The following is a 17,200-nucleotide window of genomic DNA, read 5'->3' on the forward strand; positions in this document are numbered from 1 at the left end:
ATGTTGTATTTATTCAATAGTTATTTATGATTAGGGGCACAAATCTTATAATCATTATTTGCATGGACACCATCATCCTGCCCCTTCACACTCCATGTCTGATGGACAATCCCGCATGCATGCCGTTCCATGGACGTGCGTGGATAGCCGGTTTTTGCTGTCGTTGTCAAGCATAGACACCGGACGCCCTAGTTAAGCGATGTCAACACAGGAATGCATATATTTTGTCCATGATAATATAAGTTCCTATACTTATGAATTTCATAGAAAAGACAGAATTCTAATACTTGACATGGAGAAGAAATCACAAGGACATATATTGAAACCTTACTCCAATTCTAACGGGGGAGATCACATCCTACATCTAGCAAAGCATCTTGCATGGATGAGTTGTGAGCACATTGGATAAGGACGCGTCGGCCAAAGGCACGCAACACTGGTGCCTTTAGCCACAGACAAGGACAAGGCGAGCAGGAGGATTACTAGGCGATGACACCCAACAAAATTCATATGAATACAACCGTTTTAAGTGTACGATCGATGCACACATATTCAAATGGGTCATATGGGTTTCAATAGTTTATGATGCCCTTAATTATGAAGGAGTATGGACCGATCTCCACCATTGATTTGTGTGTGGGAGGGAGGGGGGGTGTACCGTAGCCGAAGTGTTTTGATATTAATGAATTTTAAAATAATTTCATGATATGTAATATATATTGATGAAGTATTTATGTCACAATGTTATAGTTGTTAAATCCATTGTACCTCATTCGCGCTAGGACCTCCATAATAGGCTTGCCTTGACTACCATCACACAAACCTATATACGCATGATCTGGAAGTGGTTCATCTGGGCGACCGCAACACGGTTGCGTACGAGAAGACAACGGAAATTTTACATAGTGTGATGCACGTTCTTACTCCACTTGTTGTGGAGTGTGGCATCAAAGTACTCGAGGCCCGACTGGGCGATAGCAGAAATCTGAAACTGCATCCAGCGGTTAGTGGTGGTCGGGCAGCCAATGGTTCTGACATTGATGCCGAAGGGAGCACCATCATCAAGTGTGGATTATCCAATATTCCTTAAAGTTTGCATCAAGATCCATATTGTCTTTATATAGGAATTTTATCTTTTCTGTTTCTTCCAAACAAGAGAACATTTGACCTTGAAACTTTGCAGGTCAATGATACACAAGTGTCATTCTGTGCATAAAATGTTTTTGAATTTTATTGATGAATCACAAATTTGTGAAATTACAAATTTTGAATAAGTTGCACCAATTTAAAATATTTTTGCTGCACCAAAAAATATCAAAAGCATATCTGCATATGGTAGTACTTGTGTGATGTTGATTTGTCAAGTTTTAAGTTCAAATGTCTTTTTATTTGCGAGAAACGGAAAAGATAAGTTTGCCCCGCATGAACTTTGATGCAAAAATGTACGGTGAGGGGATATAAAGTGTAACTATATGGCAGTAGAGTCACAACTTTCCCCCGTCGGAAACCTAACTGGATTGTCAGCTCCTGAGAAGCGGTGGAAGGTAGGAGGACAACCAGTAGCAGGGACAAGCCACCCGGTTTTGCAGCATTTGCAGGCAAGCTGAACACAATAGCACGACGTGCCCGGATGGAGGTGACATGCCCAAGAAACCGAGGAAGGAACCACAATGCACCAACCGTGGCGCAGGTGGGCACCAGCAGTAGACATGAGGTAACCAAAATATCATGCTTCACGATAGTTTCTCCTTGCTGAATACAAATCCGGCTCGAGGGGACAGTAATGTAGGTAGCTGTTGCATTATGTGTGCATCCGGTGTGTTTGGAGCAATTCCGCTACACCTATGTACTGCTCCATACGGGATCAACGGGTGAGCTTTGGTGGAATTGTTTGATTGGATGGAAATTAGGAGAGGGGACCCATGCAGTTGAATTCAAGGGGTGGGTTGGGAGGGCCGGGGTGGAGAGTTTAGTTATGAGGGTTTCAAAGCAATTCAGTAAATCATATGTAGGTGTAGCGTTTTTGTTTTGCTCATGTATAAATGATTTTCCTAATCATGTGTACATTTTAAGTAACTATGTTGTGAGCTGTGTTGAGTGGATACTTGGATACACATCAGATACATGATACAGGGATACGTCCAATAAGACAATTTATTACAACTGTTACAGTGATTGCCGATTTTAGGAGCCGTCTATCCTCTTTATCTGACGATGGGAAAATAAGAGTTACGAGGAGTTACAAAACTAAAATTACGGGAAATTACATAACTGTGGTACCGTTACAATATTTTGGTGGGACCAGCTAGTCTTTTTTGGGTAGATTCGTCATTTTCTTTGGTAAATTCTCCATGGCAATATCCTCGTCTCCTCTCACCTCAGTCACAGCGCACAAATGGCCGCCGCTCCTCTTAGTCCCGCGACGCCGTCGACCATCGACTCCTCTCCCGTGAATTCATCCTCTGACCGCCAAGAGCGCCGCCCCGCGCCACCCCTCCATTGCCGGATCTGCCCCGCCATGGCTAGCCAGCCCTGACCCATGTCCTACCTCTGGCCGGCCACCGCAGACGGAGCCCCGCCCCGCGGAAGCCCTGGAATACTCCCGTTCAGAAACTCCCCGGCTACCTCAAGGTGCCGATGGCCCAGGTTCAGTTCCCCGCTCCGGTTTCAGGTCCAGATCGCCGCTCCGGCCCCAGCGGCTTCAAGCCCCTGCTACCTCAACGTTCCGATGGCCCATGTCCCACCTCGCCCGCTACACCAACGGATGCGTCCGATGCAGCTCGCGGTGCCGCACCACCACACGCCATTCCAGTTCGAGCATCAGCAGGGGTCCTTCGCGGGTTTCGCCGGGGTACAGGAATTTGTCATGAACAGTAACTGGTACTCTTTGATTAAATTTGTCATGCACAACGGTCAGATTTCGGTGTAGATGCTATTTGCTGCGTTGCAATGATCTTTTGGTGTTTTTCTTGTGCTAACCGGCTTGTGCTTGATTCAGTTTACTGAAACTGGTTTAGTCCCAGAAACAGTTAACTGAAACTCCTGTAGTCTGAAAAAACAGTTAAATGAAACTCTTGCGCTCTACATAGTTGTTGGGAATTGTCTCAACTGTTGTAATCTTGTTTATAAGTAGATTAACATCTGTTATTGGGGGAATACATCATTATGGAACTTAAAATTCCAAATCATTTGATTAATCTCCATTTGGCTTCACATAGAAGATGGTGATATCCATTTGAATTAGCCCATTTTACATGTGCCGAATAATTCTCTGAACGAAATTCAGGTTCCAACAATACTAAATTAAATGAATCTTATTTCTGCACATGAGCTGTATTCAGGTTTTGTACCTGAGCTGTAATCTTTGATCTTGTTTTTTTTTATGTGATGACTCCCTGCCTGGAATACTCCCCTCCAGCAACCTCTTTGATCGTGTTTGATGCTCCAGTAATTGTTGCTTCTGCACTACAGATCATAGTTGGTTTTAGCGGCCTTTGGCGTAATGTTGGCAGGTAGGAATATGATCAATGGGTAATTATTATTTCTCAACTTAGTAGCTGGTCGACAGTTACTGAAGCAAGAAGAGATCTAGCAGAAATAATGCATTTAACTTGCAATCTCTCACGAAGTTTTTTTACTGCTTTTGTTTCATGTATCTGAGTCAATTGGCAGCTGCTACTTTGAGAGCGCTAGATGGCTTTGGACTTTATGAACGGGGTTTTCCATCAATATGATTTGAGCATTTTGTCTGTACTAGATATGAGTTGGAACCAGCAACTGCTTCTTCCATCAATTCTTCAACCTGTAGTCCATACTTTTGCTGAACTATACATCAGTTCCTAGTTTAGACAGGCTGAACTTCTTGTTTCAAATACTTGGAGAACACTTGTGATGCAGTGGCAACTCGCCGGGCGTAATAATGTACGTTATAATGTCACTGAAGGAAATCACCTTTCTTTGAGACATACTGAAGGAAATAACCTAAAATAGATACTACAACTCAAAGTTGTATTATCCACACTTATGGGCCCGAACGACTAAGACTGATGCTTGTAAGCCTATAAGCCCGAATGAGTAAGATCCGTACTCGTGAGCCCGAACGCCTCAGAGTGGTACTTGCAAGCCTTGACACGTAGTGTTGTACTTGTGAGTCCGGACAACTAAGGGCACTACTTTTAACCTCGAACAACTACTATCGGTACTTGTGAGCTCGGACGACTCAGAGAGCGGTACTTTTGACCTCAGACGACTCACGGTGATTCGTAGTAGTGTGTGTGGGCCCTGCCGACTTAGAGTGACTTGCAGTGGTATTTGTTGGTCCGGATGATTTAGAGTGACTAGTAGTGGTATTGGTGGCCCGGATGGCGTAGAGGGGGATATGGGATGGTATTGGTGGCCCGGACGAGCCATAATGATACTTCTGGGCCCACAACTAGCAATATGGGTCGTTCGATCCCACTACTAGCACTATGGATCATTCGACCCCATTGGTCGTTTGAACCCAGAACTACAAGTATGGACCGTCCGAGTCCACAAACACCAGTATGGGTCGTCCGAACTAAGAACTGCAAGCACCACTAGGGGTCGACGGGTCCCACAAATAGCACTATGGGTCGTCTGATCCTACTACTAGCATTATGGGTCGTCCGAACCCATAACTACCAGCATGAGTTGTTCGGACCCACATAGCATTACCAGTCATCTGGAACCACAACCATCTTAATTGGTAGTCTCGACACACTAGCGGCAGCAAGAGGCTACGGCGCACGGGGTGAAGAGGAAGGATGAAGAGAGGAAGCTCAAGGACACGATGGTTCACCCGGGGGCTGCCGATGGCCGCGACGCCGAGGAATGGCGCCGGCGGTGACTGCGTCTTCTCCGTCCGACCGAGCGGCTCGGTTAAAGATCGGACTGGACCGAGATTTTTTCGGGCCGAAAATGGCAGCCCGGTCCGACCAGTTTTTCCGCTGGTCCTGGACCGTACGGTTCGGTCCTTAACGGGCCACGACTGGGCCGAAAAGCCCGCTCGTTTCGTCCAGCCTTACGTGTGGACCCGGACAACTTAGATCAGTACTAGTTAGCCCCGAGCGAGTAAGATCGGTACTTGTGGGCCTAGATGACTCAGAGCAATACTTGTGGGACTGAACGACTAAGATCGGTATCTGTGGACCCGGACGACTAAGATCAGTACTTAAGAACCTGGATATGTTAAATGGTCCATTAGTAGGCTTAATTTGCGTTTTTGTCTTCTATGTGTTTTCACTCGTGACGGGATGAAGGGTATCCTTAGTGACATTTACTTTACGATTTTGTTCCGCAAGAGGTTGGAATTTTTATATGTCTTTCGTAGCGTTTGATTAATTTATGCTATTTGTCGAGTTCCATCATTCTTTTGAAGTGAACTACTTTGCTGGTGTTTGTCTCTTTAAACTTCCATGTGAAAACGGTGTTTTTTGCACAAACTTGTCCTTTACACTATATTTCGTCCATGAATGAAAGATGGTTGCCTAAGTAGACGTGTAGATAGCTTACTACCAGAAATCACCTTATATCGCACTGGCAACAATCTGCACCTCTACCATGTGGTCCTCGGTTTGAGACAAGTTGACCACTTTTTGGAATGTTTTTCTTTTGAAGAACAGGGATCGAATCTATGACAGAACTGTACTTACCGAAACATTATCCTTTGTAAAGCACAATGGTGATCTCACTATATAACGAGGCAATGACAAGAATAGGTGTGCAATCTAGCAGCCCCAGCTTTATCAATCTTCAGGAGCCCAACGCCTAACAAGGCCATGCGCCCGTCTAAATTTTTGTAAACCGCAAGGCAAGCAATGCAACCCCCAACACACACAAATAAACCCACAAATAAAAATGCAACTCATTACTTTGCCGAAACAATGCAATCAAGCTACAGGGATGGAAACCACATGGCCTAGTTCATCAAAACAACGCCGCTCATATAACAATAAGATTAGGCATTCACTATAGTCAAAAGAAATGATCCAACAAGAATGCATCTGCTGCACGAACAAGAAATTATGGTCTCGCTCGCCCGTCCGTGCAGAGATAGCAGCAGGGCAACCTGGTATGATCCCAAACACATCAAATTCAAATCAGCTCCACCTCACCAACAGTATTTCCTATCTTCATAAGTACATGACCTCAAAGTGCCGCCGTTGAAACAAGTCCCTGCACCGCAACTTCCAGACGTCCACAATCACTGTTCATAGGAGACCATGTGAGCAAACATTAGTCCTACTTCTTTTGGTCAAAAGTATTAGTAACATTTTTCCTAAATAAATGAGGCAGCAACTTTGCTAGAATAAAAAGACACTTGCAACCTTATAAATCCCTGAAGTCCAACTCTATTAAGTTCCACTCAATAAAAATGAATAGAAGTAGATATTTTGAACGAGAGACAGATCTACATTCCCTCATAACAGCAAACAGCAAACAGCATTAAAGGACATTCGTACTGAAGTCCAACTCTATTAAAGGACATCCTGACAAGATTTCATTTGCTCGCTAGCCACTTTCATGGTCCAGTCTTATTATCTTTGATCACTAAAATTTGTAGAAAGCATGATTAAAAAAATTATGATATGAAGGATATAGATGCACTACTGGTCAGGCTTCATGGTAAGTAAACTGTAATCACTAGCAGAATTTGTTGTAAGCTGGGAAATTGAACATTGTAACTTGAGTACCTCACAAAATAAATAGCCACACTTGGAAAAGGGCATGTTTGAGTAATTGTCTATTTAACAGAATTTTCTCCTTCAGACTAGCATCATTGTTCAACGTAGATTACCATCTTATCATCAACCAAGATTATTCAGAGATTCAGAGATTACACTACGTGGGAAGATGATCACACTACATAGTTTATAATTGTTCAACAACGGAAGGACCATCCTCCCCAACATCTACATGGGAAGAATCAGAGATTACACTACAGGCCTGAATCCAATAAATTTTTGGTGTTGTCATATTCCTGCACGATGCGCTTCATTTGGACAAGAGCTGACAGTAATCATCGTGATCAGAAAATTTCAAAGACCCTAGATCTCAATGGTGGCTTACCTTCAATTTTTGTGCCCACTAGAACAGAAATAATTGAATGTTTAGTCGCCGGCTAGCCACCTGCAGGGAGGGAGGTAAGGAAGAGATGAGGCAGGGGGCGAGGTAGCTTGCTCCATTGGTCGACCACTACGACCAAGCCCAGCCAGGGGTTTGCCTCCAGGACCTCGCGTCGGCGTCGTCGCCTAGGTCCATGCGCGGCGCCGACGTCTCCCAGGACCTCGCCCTGGCGTCCCCGGGGGCGTCGGGAGCAGCCACTACGACCAAGTCCACCCGGGATTTCGCCGACACGACCTCGCGCCGGCGTCGTCGCCCTGGTACTTGTGCGGCGCCGGCGTCGTCGCGTTCAGGCGCCTCCCTCGCGAGATGGATTAGCCGAGATGCAAGGGATTGACCGAACGAATTCACAAAGTTTCTAAAAGAAAAAATTTAGGGAGGACCATAATACCCTTCTTGATTAAAATTAATACTTTTAGTTAACCAGTTAAATCAACGGTGGGAAATAATCACTGGGAGAGTTACATAAAAATTACATATTGTAACTCCCCAATCACCGTAAAAGAGCTCTCTTTTGGGGGTTTTCTAGAACTTCTTACATAATTGGAATCAACTATTTTGGTCGCTACTGCACCAAAGCCTAATCCTGACAAGTGGCGACCCCCCAGCCACCGAGGAGTACAAGATCAACGTGGATGGCTCGTTTATCCCGGGGCACCATCATGCTGGCTGGGGGATGGCGGTGCGTTCATCCGAAGGCCACTTGCTCTGCGCCCGGGCAGGGTGCCAGGATGATGTGTATGATGTGTTTGCTGCTGAAACCTATGCCATGGCTCATGCGATCACCACTGCAGCTGAAATGGGCATGGTCAGGGTGGAGCTTGAAACCGACTCACAACTTCTAGCCGAAGCTCTCGATCTGGGAAAGGTGGACTCCTCGGCGTATGCAGCGGTGATTGAAGACATGAAATATCAACTAAAACTTTGGTTTTCTAAATTCTCGATTTCTGTTTGTAGAAGGAGTGCTAATTCAGTAGCCCATGAGTTAGCGAACCTTGGACGTGTATGTGTCCCCAACCACTGTATGCAGTGGGAGTCTGATGTACCCGCCCATGTGGGCGTCTGTGTCTTGGGTGATATGCCCAACCACCGTTGAATTAAAAGCTTTGGTGCTTTAAAAAAAACTATTTTGGTCAGATGTTTATCTTTCTCATATTTTAAAATTTTCATTACATTTTCAATATTTACAAAAAATAAAAGGAAATACATTTTCCTTGGACTTAAAAAAATCTGACCTTTGTTTTTTCATCTTTCTTAATTGGTGTGGAAATAATGTAGCCATGATGACGTCAATTTGAACCTTTAAAGTTCTGGAAAATCTAAAAGGAAAACAGTCCCATAGGTAACACTTGTATCTAGCATGTGGCAAAAAATCAAATGAAAAATCATAAGACATGACGATTAAAAGATAAATATTCGGCACTACATAGTATCCAGTGTAAGTTGGGCTTTATATTGGCCCATTATCAGCATTGATGCCGATTTGTCATTTTTATTTTCAGTTATATTTTAAAATTTGACTTGAACTTTTTATATCACATATTGATGTTTTTTTCTATATTGCATATATTTTTAAAATTTGGAAGTTCTAAAATATTAAATCAGAGCTATATGCACGAGAAGTTATGATGCACCAGACGGGTGAGAGTTGTATTTATCCGGTTTTACAAAATAAAGAAGTAAATCATCCAGTTTTGGAGTTGAGGTTTGTAATATCAAAAGTACAATTAATCCATTATGCTCCCGGGTGCAAATGCAGCCGGGTGAACGGTAAATCCTGAAACTATTTAAAAAATCTGCTTTTTTTTTGTTGACAAACATTCATGAGTGTTCTCCGGGAGTTCTCCCTAACGTTTTAATTTTCGTGAAGTGATCACGTTCATGACGCTTTGGGTAGGAAAAAAAACTAGCAGCCAAAAATGCTTCAAAAAAGAGCTTTTTTAAGTACCGATTTTGTTTTTTTTTTGGCCCTGAGCCAATGCTATGCCATCAAAAAAATTTGCACGGTGGTAGAACACTCCGACATGTGTCTTGTAAAAAAAAGGGCTATGCTATGCATCTGCCAGTGGATCTTTTTTAAAGATCCACCGCCTTGTGTGCCGTCTAATTGTACGAGGCGAGCCGTCCGTTCTTCTTCTCTCATTTTCTGCAACAGTGCTCGTGTTGCAAAACATCCTCTTATCTAATTTTCTGTAACAAGACCCATGGTACAAAATATTTTCTTCTCCAAATTTCTGCAACAAGATCTTTGTTGCAAAATCTTCTCTTCTCTCATTTTCTACAACAAGACGCATGTTGCAAAACTTCTTCTTCTCTATTTTTCTGCAACAAGACCCTTGTTGAAAAATCTCGTCTTCTCTATTTTTCTGCAACAAGGCCCTCATTTCAAAATCTCCATTGCAACATGACCCAACATCGCCATCCTCTTCTATGTATTCCTACAACAAGACTATTGTTGCGAAAACTTGCAAGAACGCTGATGGCTGCAACGGAGAGAGTACCCTGTGATCTCTGCAGCACCCCACCTTTTCGCAGCAGAAGAAGGACGCTGGTGGCCGCCGCGAATGTGTGGGGCTGGAGCAGCGTGCTTGTTTGAGAAGAGATGGAGATGAGATCCATGGAAAGAGGCAGGGGATGGAGAGATAGAGGTACGGGATGGGAGAGTGAACGAAAGAATGAGTGGATGTTGGGATAAGGAAGAGAAGAACGGTTGATATGCCCCCGCGTGCGACGTGTGGCAAGCCGGGAAGGCAGCGGACACGAGTGAGCGATCCGCCGAATGATCCATAATGTTTCCCGCCGCCTCATGAGCCGTCTGGTTGAATGACGTGAGCCATCTGTTCCTCCTTTTCTATTTTCCTGCAACAAGGCCCTTGTTCCAAACTCATTCCTGCAATAAGACCCTTGCTGCAAAAAAAATATTCTTCTTTTCCTGCAACAGGACACTTGTTGCAAACCTCATTCCTGCAAAAAGACCCCTCTTGCCAAATTTACTACAACATCTCCGTCTCTTCTTTGTTTTTCTGCAACAAGACCCTTGTTGTAAAATTTACAGCACCATTTCCAGCCTCTTCTTTGTAGTCGTGCCACAAGACCCATGTTGCAATTTATTTTTGCAACAAAGACCATGTTACAAAAAAGTTACCACGTCGTAACCGGCATTGCAACAGCGACGTTGTTGGAACTGTTGTTGCGCACGGTACTGAAGTTTGTGGTTGACCTCGAGGAGGCAACAGCCATGGATGTCCACGCCGGTGCACCTCTAGGGCGACGACGACATGCCTCACAGAGGAAATAGAGAAAAGAGGAGGAAGGAGAAGAGGAGGGGTGTGGGTAGAGGAGGAGCGACATTTGGGCCGATGCACATTCATGGAAGTGATCTGTAGGTAAGGGACGAGGTTGAGGAAGAAGATGTGGATGTGGTTTGTTCGTTGGAGATAAGAAGGAAAAGGAGAGCAGTGGTGCAGGCCCACGTGGCGCACAGGGAAGGCGGTGGATGGGTGCTGAAATCGGACGGGGCTTGCCTGCTCCCCGGGTATGCTCCCATCGGTGCTCCGCACACACCATTTTCTATCCGACGGTTGCCACGTTTCCTCCTCTTGACGTTCCTTTTTCCAACAAAACAAAAAGAAATTAGATTTTGTATTTTCATGTCCACTGTACTTCTCCTCTCTCTCAGCACGTATCTTCCCCATTCCCTTCAACATCAGAGTCTCACAGAGGCGACACCCAGACGGTGGAGGCAGATGGACGGGGCAACCCCCAGCGTCTCTATCTCCTCCCATGCGGCGGTGTCGTCCGCTTGTCCTTCTCCTCCCATGGCGACCTCTTCTATTTTCCTTTCGTCGCCTGGGTCGCGGCACCGACCGGGGTACGTTGCCTGGCAAGTGGAACGTCGGCGTCGAGAAGTTTCAGTACGCTGGCTCGTCACCACCGCGGTGGCGCCACCCACGTCCAGACGCCGGGTCTCTCCCGCTGCAAGACCACCTCTGCCGAGACGAAGCCGTTGGACTCATCCATCGTCCGTGCCCCTCGTGCACGTGCGGACAAGGCGCCGCGTTCCTACTCTACCTCGGCCTGGACCTCGCCGAGGCGTCGCCATTGTATGATGAAATTCAATTGCTCTACAGACATTATGACTTATACTGAAGCAAACCCCTTACTAAAGTCATTAGGAATTGTATCCCCATACCGATGGGAAGCAGGTAGGGAAAGGTAGACTTGCATATCTCAACCGTGCAAGAATCGGTGGTGTACAACATTGTCAGAGTCCAGATATTGACTACTGGTGGAACTGTGCTAATACCGTTCCTTTTCTAATGGAAGTGAGGTCTTGCAGGATCATACAAGTGACGTTCCTACAAAGCATGCTGTAACCTGTAAATGGAACTTGGGTTAAGCTTTTGGATATTGCTGCTGCTGTCTCACAACTAGGAGATGAACGGCATATCTCAAATCGTACTCTCAGATCCCCAACAGCCGATGCTCAAAAAAAAAAAGAAGATCCCCAACAGCCGAGTCGACCTGAATCGTGCCGCTGGCATGCAGCGAAAGAGAAGTGCCATGCATGGCATCTACTCCCTCCGTTCCTAAATATAAGTCTTTGTAGAGATTTCACTAGGTGGACTACATACGGAGCAAAACGCTCACCATGGTCGTCCTCGTCCACCAGCCGGCCACCACCGGGGGCACCGCCCAGCCTGACGGCGTCCATGCGGCTATGCTCGATGCCGCGACCTCGCGCTACAGACCGGCGGCTCGTGGCAGCCTAGTTCACAGTCGTAGTGTCTGTCCATGCTTCTTCACTCAGGGAATCAGAAGGGAGCGGCGACGGGTACAGATTGAGGTGGTTACAAGACTAGCTCACGGCCGTTCCATGCTTGACTCCGGGTCCGCAAGATGGGATAGGGGAAGAAGAATACGTACGCGAGGAAAATACCTGGAGTTTTGCTTTTGTTTTCGCTGCAAAAGTAATGCGCGGAGAGGGAAAATGTTGTAGCCGTTGGATTAATAATAGATGAAGAGGGAGCACGGATGGGAGTACCGAATGGGAGTACCGTCGGTTGATGATAATTATTTTCTTAATATAAGAGTGTTTTTGACACTATTATGGGACAGAGGGAGTATTTTTTCAAGTTGTATCCATCGAGGCGCACAAGCAACTGGGAAGGCGGGAACAGAGAAACTCCATGTCGTTCGGAATATGCATTGTAAATACTAGTACTTGGTCAATTGTTGAGTGCTGAAAACTGAAAAACACGTCTTTCACTTCAAAAACTTGACATGAAAGCTTTCTTTTCTTTTTCCCCAGAACAGCCAAAACCAGCTCCCTTCCTACGGGGCATCTCAATCCAGTCAAAACGGGCGTTTTGAAAAAAGAAACGGAACGGATAGTGACGCCGCGGTGTCTCCCCCTCGCCAAGTTTCATCCGTGACAAAACGTGCGAGCAATGGCAACGTGGGAAACTCCACTCCTGCAAAACAACCGTGCGTAGCCCAGACGCGCCGCTCCTTCCGGCGAGCCAACCGCCTCCTCCTCCACCCTATAAATCTCACGCGCCACCACGCGGCAGCCTCGTCCATATCCAAGTTCCAACCGCACCATTCCAGCTCCACCACGCGGTCAACAGCGAGAACACATCGGGAGATCCAAAGTTCCCACGGCTCCATCCCCATCGTTTCCATCGATTCATCTCGCCGTCTCGTGATCTCTTGGCGCGTGTGGGTACATACAGCCATGGCCACCAGAGGGGGAGTAGTGCTCAACCTGCGCGTCCCGTCGGCTTCAGTGGCGCCGGCGCGGCGGTGTGGGACGGCGTCGTCGTCGGTGAGATGCGGGAGCGCGCGCGGGGCGGCGCCGGCGAGGCATACGGGCGGGGCGCTGGAGGAGGACCACTACCGGACTCTGAGGCTGCAGCCGGGCGCCACCAGGGGCGAGGTCAAGAAGGCCTTCCACCGCCTCGCGCTGCAGTACCACCCGGACGTCGTGCGCCAAGAAAACAGCGTGGACTTCGAGCGGATCAACGCGGCGTACCAGAGGGTGATGAGCAACATGCGGGAGGCGGAGGCGACGCTCGAGTACTGGCGCCGCCGCTACGGCCTCGCGGACAAGGACCTCGACCGCTACCGCCACTACCCCAACGAGGAGGACGAGGACGACTGGTTCGCCGACCTCTGAAATCTGAAATGTGACGGAGGCAGCACTGTAAATAATTTCTGAAATGTGACTCTCTGCTTCTCTCCACTGTTTTTTGTGAAGGGGAGCTTAGAGACGCAGGGTTCTAGAGATTGTAATCTGAACATTATTATTTTGATTGTGAATATAACAAAACATAGCAGGAATTAATCTTGATCTGTGGCTCATGATTAACGCCTCTTCCCTTTGGATTTCGAAAGGAAGGGGCGCCTCTTTCGTTTTCAGTGATAGCGTCACACTGGCACCGACTGCTGAATGCTTTTAGGCGAATTGTTTTCAGTTTTGTAGTGTGAAATTTCAGCCATTTGTTTTGCTGCATCCTCCTTGCGTTTTCTTCCACATCAACTGTTCTCTTCTTCTCGTGAAACTCACTCTGCCTTGTGCAAGCTCAGCATGTGTTGCACAAAGATGGCATTTGAAATGCTTGTCATCTGCTGTTAGCCTGTTACACTATATGGGTAGAGAATTTCTGGAACATGCTTCGATTTAGATCTAAGAAGGCATATTGTTACTCGAATATGCATTTTTATTAAGGGAAAAGTATATTTTTCGTCCCTCAACTCTTTCGAAAGTTTAGATTCTGTCTTTCAACTTCAAAACCGGCAATGCTTAGTCCCTCAACTCTTCAAACCGGGTAAGTTTAATCCCTCAACTCTTCAAACCGGGTAAGTTTAGTCCCTCATCTCAGCCAAGCCAGTATTGCTGCTGACTTTGACCGTGTCTTCACTGACGTGGCAAAAGTTCTCTCTTCTATTCATCATATCTCTTCTTCCTCTCATCTCCCTCTAGTGGGAATTTGATCGAACAACTCGTGTGCGCGCCTGCACTTACACCACCGGCACCACTTCGTCGTCCGACTAGGCAAGACCAGCTAGGAACGCTGACGACACCGCCGACCAAACCTACACGCTCATGATACGACGACCATTAATATACTCCTTCTGTATCAAAATATAATACGAAGGGAGTGCATACCTAAATGCTCACAAACTATCATTATGGTCCTCCCAAATTCATATAAATTATTAATACTTATGACATGATAACCCTGATAGGACCTTAGATCAGAGTGGGCTAGGAGATCCGGTGAACCTACCTTCTCCTGGTGCAGATGAACTCGATCCAGCACCGGCCATGGTGGTGTGGAGACGGCGGCGATGTGGGCTGAGATGGTGGCGGCGGAGCTTCCCGTCACTATCAGCGCTAGACCTAGATCGGGTCGGGGTTTTCGGTGGGGAGCCTGGCAACGCGGTGAACCTCGTACTGTGTGCCGGCGGCCCCCACCTCTTTATGTAGCGCTGCGTGACAGGGGCCCGTCAACCATATTGTGGTTGGGCGCCCCCGATCAGGGCGCGGATCAGGGGGTCCGTTGGGCCGTTGGGCCCACACGGGAGAGATCAACCTAACATTCTCCCCCTTGATCTCAACTTTACTTTTAACCTTATACTTTCTAGTTTATTTGTTTCATCACATATTGGTACATAGAGGTTTCATCGTCACAGCTTAAATGCCGGTAGAATCATACAGCTACAACATACGTTTTGTTCAGAAACAAATTCTGTTCCTTTTGGGCCTATCCAGGAATCATAAGGCTTTCCCTTAAACCCATGCCGGCTAAGTGTTCCTTGAACACATTGGGTGGTAAGCCTTTCGTTAGCGGATCCGCAAGCATATCTTTTGTCTTTATATGCTCGAGACTTATAGTTTGATCCTGGATTTCATCTTTCACAACATAATACTTTATCTCTATTGTTTTGGCAGCATTACTCGACTTGTTGTTGTGAGCGTAAAATACCGCGGGCTGATTGTCGCAGTACATCTTTAGTGGTTTGTGAATACAATCTACCACTTTCAAGTCGGGTACAAATTTCTTTAGCCATATCGCCTGCCCCATGGCTTCGAAGCATGCTATGAATTCTGCATACATCGTGGATGATGCAACTGTCGACTGTTTGGAGCTTTTCCACGAAATAGCTCCCCCAGCGATGGTGAATACATATCCTGACGTGGATTTTCTATCATCTTTGTCCCCCGCAAAATCTGCGTCTGAATACCCTTTTATCTGTAGGGAATCAGATCTCCTGTATGTTAGCATGTAGTCCTTCGTGCCTTGCGCATAACGCAATGCTTTCTTTACCATCTTCCAGTGCTCTATGCCTGGATTCTCTTGATATCTACCGAGTACCCCGGTGATAAAGGCTAAGTCAGGGCGAGTGCACACTTGTGCATACTGTAAGCTGCCAACTGCCGAAGCATATGGTACTCCTTTCATTTGATCGATCTCATACTGATTCTTGGGACATTGAAATTTCCCAAAATTATCGCCCTTAACTATAGGAGCAGGTGTGGCTTTACTCGCATGCATCTTATACTTTTTAAGAACCTTCTCCAAATATGCTTTCTGCGATAGTCCTAAGACTCCATTGTTTCTATCTCGGTGAATTTCTATGCCCAAAACATATGATGCTTCACCAAGATCTGTTATGTCAAAATTCGAGGATCAGAACTTCTTTGTTTCTTGTAGTAGACTAACATCACTGCTAGCAAGCAGAATGTCATCCACATACAAGATTAGGAAAATATATTTCCCATTTTTAAACTTTGCATAAATGCAGTTATCCTCAATATTTTCTTTAAATCCAAAACTTTTAATCGTTTGATTAAACTTTAAATACCACTGCCTAGAGGCTTGCTTTAATCCATAAATGGATTTCTTTAGGCGGCATCCCATATTTTCCTTGCCTTTCATGATAAAACCCTTGGGCTGTTTCATGTAGACATTTTCTTTTAAATCTCCGTTGAGAAATGCCGTCTTTACATCCATTTGATGTAACTCTAAATCAAAATGAGCAACTAATGCCATTATGATTCTGAAGGAATCCTTACATGAGACCGGAGAAAATGTCTCTTTGTAATCTATCCCTTCTCTTTGTGTAAATCCTTTTGCCAGGAGTCGTGCTTTATATTTTTCTATATTCCCTTTAGAGTCATACTTAATTTTGTAGACCCATTTGCAGCCTACTGATTTGGCTCCTTTAGGAATTTCCTCTAAGTCCCAAACATCTTTGGAACTCATTGATTTCATCTCGTCTTCCATTGCCTTCATCCACATCGATGAATGAGGGCTTCTCATGGCTTCTTCATATGAGGTGGGATCTTTTTCCATATGAACCATTTCTGTGTTATAAACTTTAAAGTCAGTAGAAATAGCTGACTTGGTCTTGTAGACCTTCTAAGGGCCTCAGTTTCTGGCACATTCTGTGCCTCAACTTCTGGCACTTCTTCTAAAATTTGCTGTTGCACCTCTCTTTCATGCCCAACAACGGGTTCAATCGGCTCCTGACGGACAGGTTTCGGGTCTGCCCCCATATTTGTCATGGGTGGAGTTGCAACTGGTAGTGAGAAAAATGGCTCCTAGATCATCGGATTAGGTGCATGCACCCTCTTCTCCTCAAGATCAATTTTCCGAGCTACCAAGCTCCCCCTCATCATTTCGTCCTCTAAGAAGACTGCATGTCTCGTTTCTACAAACTTTGTATATCTGTTTGGGCAGTAGAAACGAAAACCCTTTGATTTGTCTGGATAGCCAATGAAGTGGCAACTCACTGTTTTGGGATCTAACTTTCCAATGTTTGGATTAAACATTTTGGCCTCAGTAGGGCACCCCCACACCCTAAAGTGTTGTAGGGATGGAACCCTTCCTGTCCATAGCTCGTACGGTGTTTTGGGCACCGACTTGCTTGGTAATCTATTGAGAATGTGAATGGCGGTTTTAAGCGCCTCCATCCATAATCCCAATGGCAAGTTGGAATAACTCATCATGCTGCACCATATCCATAAGTGTACGGTTGCGCCTTTCAG

The 17,200-nt window shown here is 45.8% G+C and overlaps 1 protein-coding gene across 1 annotated transcript; it reads left to right on the forward strand.

The window, feature by feature from the left end:
* Positions 1-12,640: 12,640 nt before the first annotated feature.
* On the forward strand, positions 12,641-13,493 carry LOC119340537 (chaperone protein dnaJ 8, chloroplastic-like). The gene has a single exon (XM_037612460.1). It carries the CDS (start codon positions 12,881-12,883, stop codon positions 13,319-13,321), a length of 441 nt encoding a protein of 146 aa, XP_037468357.1. The 5' UTR covers positions 12,641-12,880; the 3' UTR covers positions 13,322-13,493.
* Positions 13,494-17,200: the final 3,707 nt, after the last annotated feature.

Source organism: Triticum dicoccoides, chromosome 7B (genome assembly GCF_002162155.2).
Source record: "Triticum dicoccoides isolate Atlit2015 ecotype Zavitan chromosome 7B, WEW_v2.0, whole genome shotgun sequence".
In the NCBI taxonomy this organism is placed as follows: Eukaryota; Viridiplantae; Streptophyta; class Magnoliopsida; order Poales; family Poaceae; genus Triticum; species Triticum dicoccoides.

Bases quoted from the DNA above. Each gene is read 5' to 3' on its own strand.
- LOC119340537 (XM_037612460.1), top strand. From the start codon at position 12,881: ATGGCCACCAGAGGGGGAGTAGTGCTCAACCTGCGCGTCCCGTCGGCT.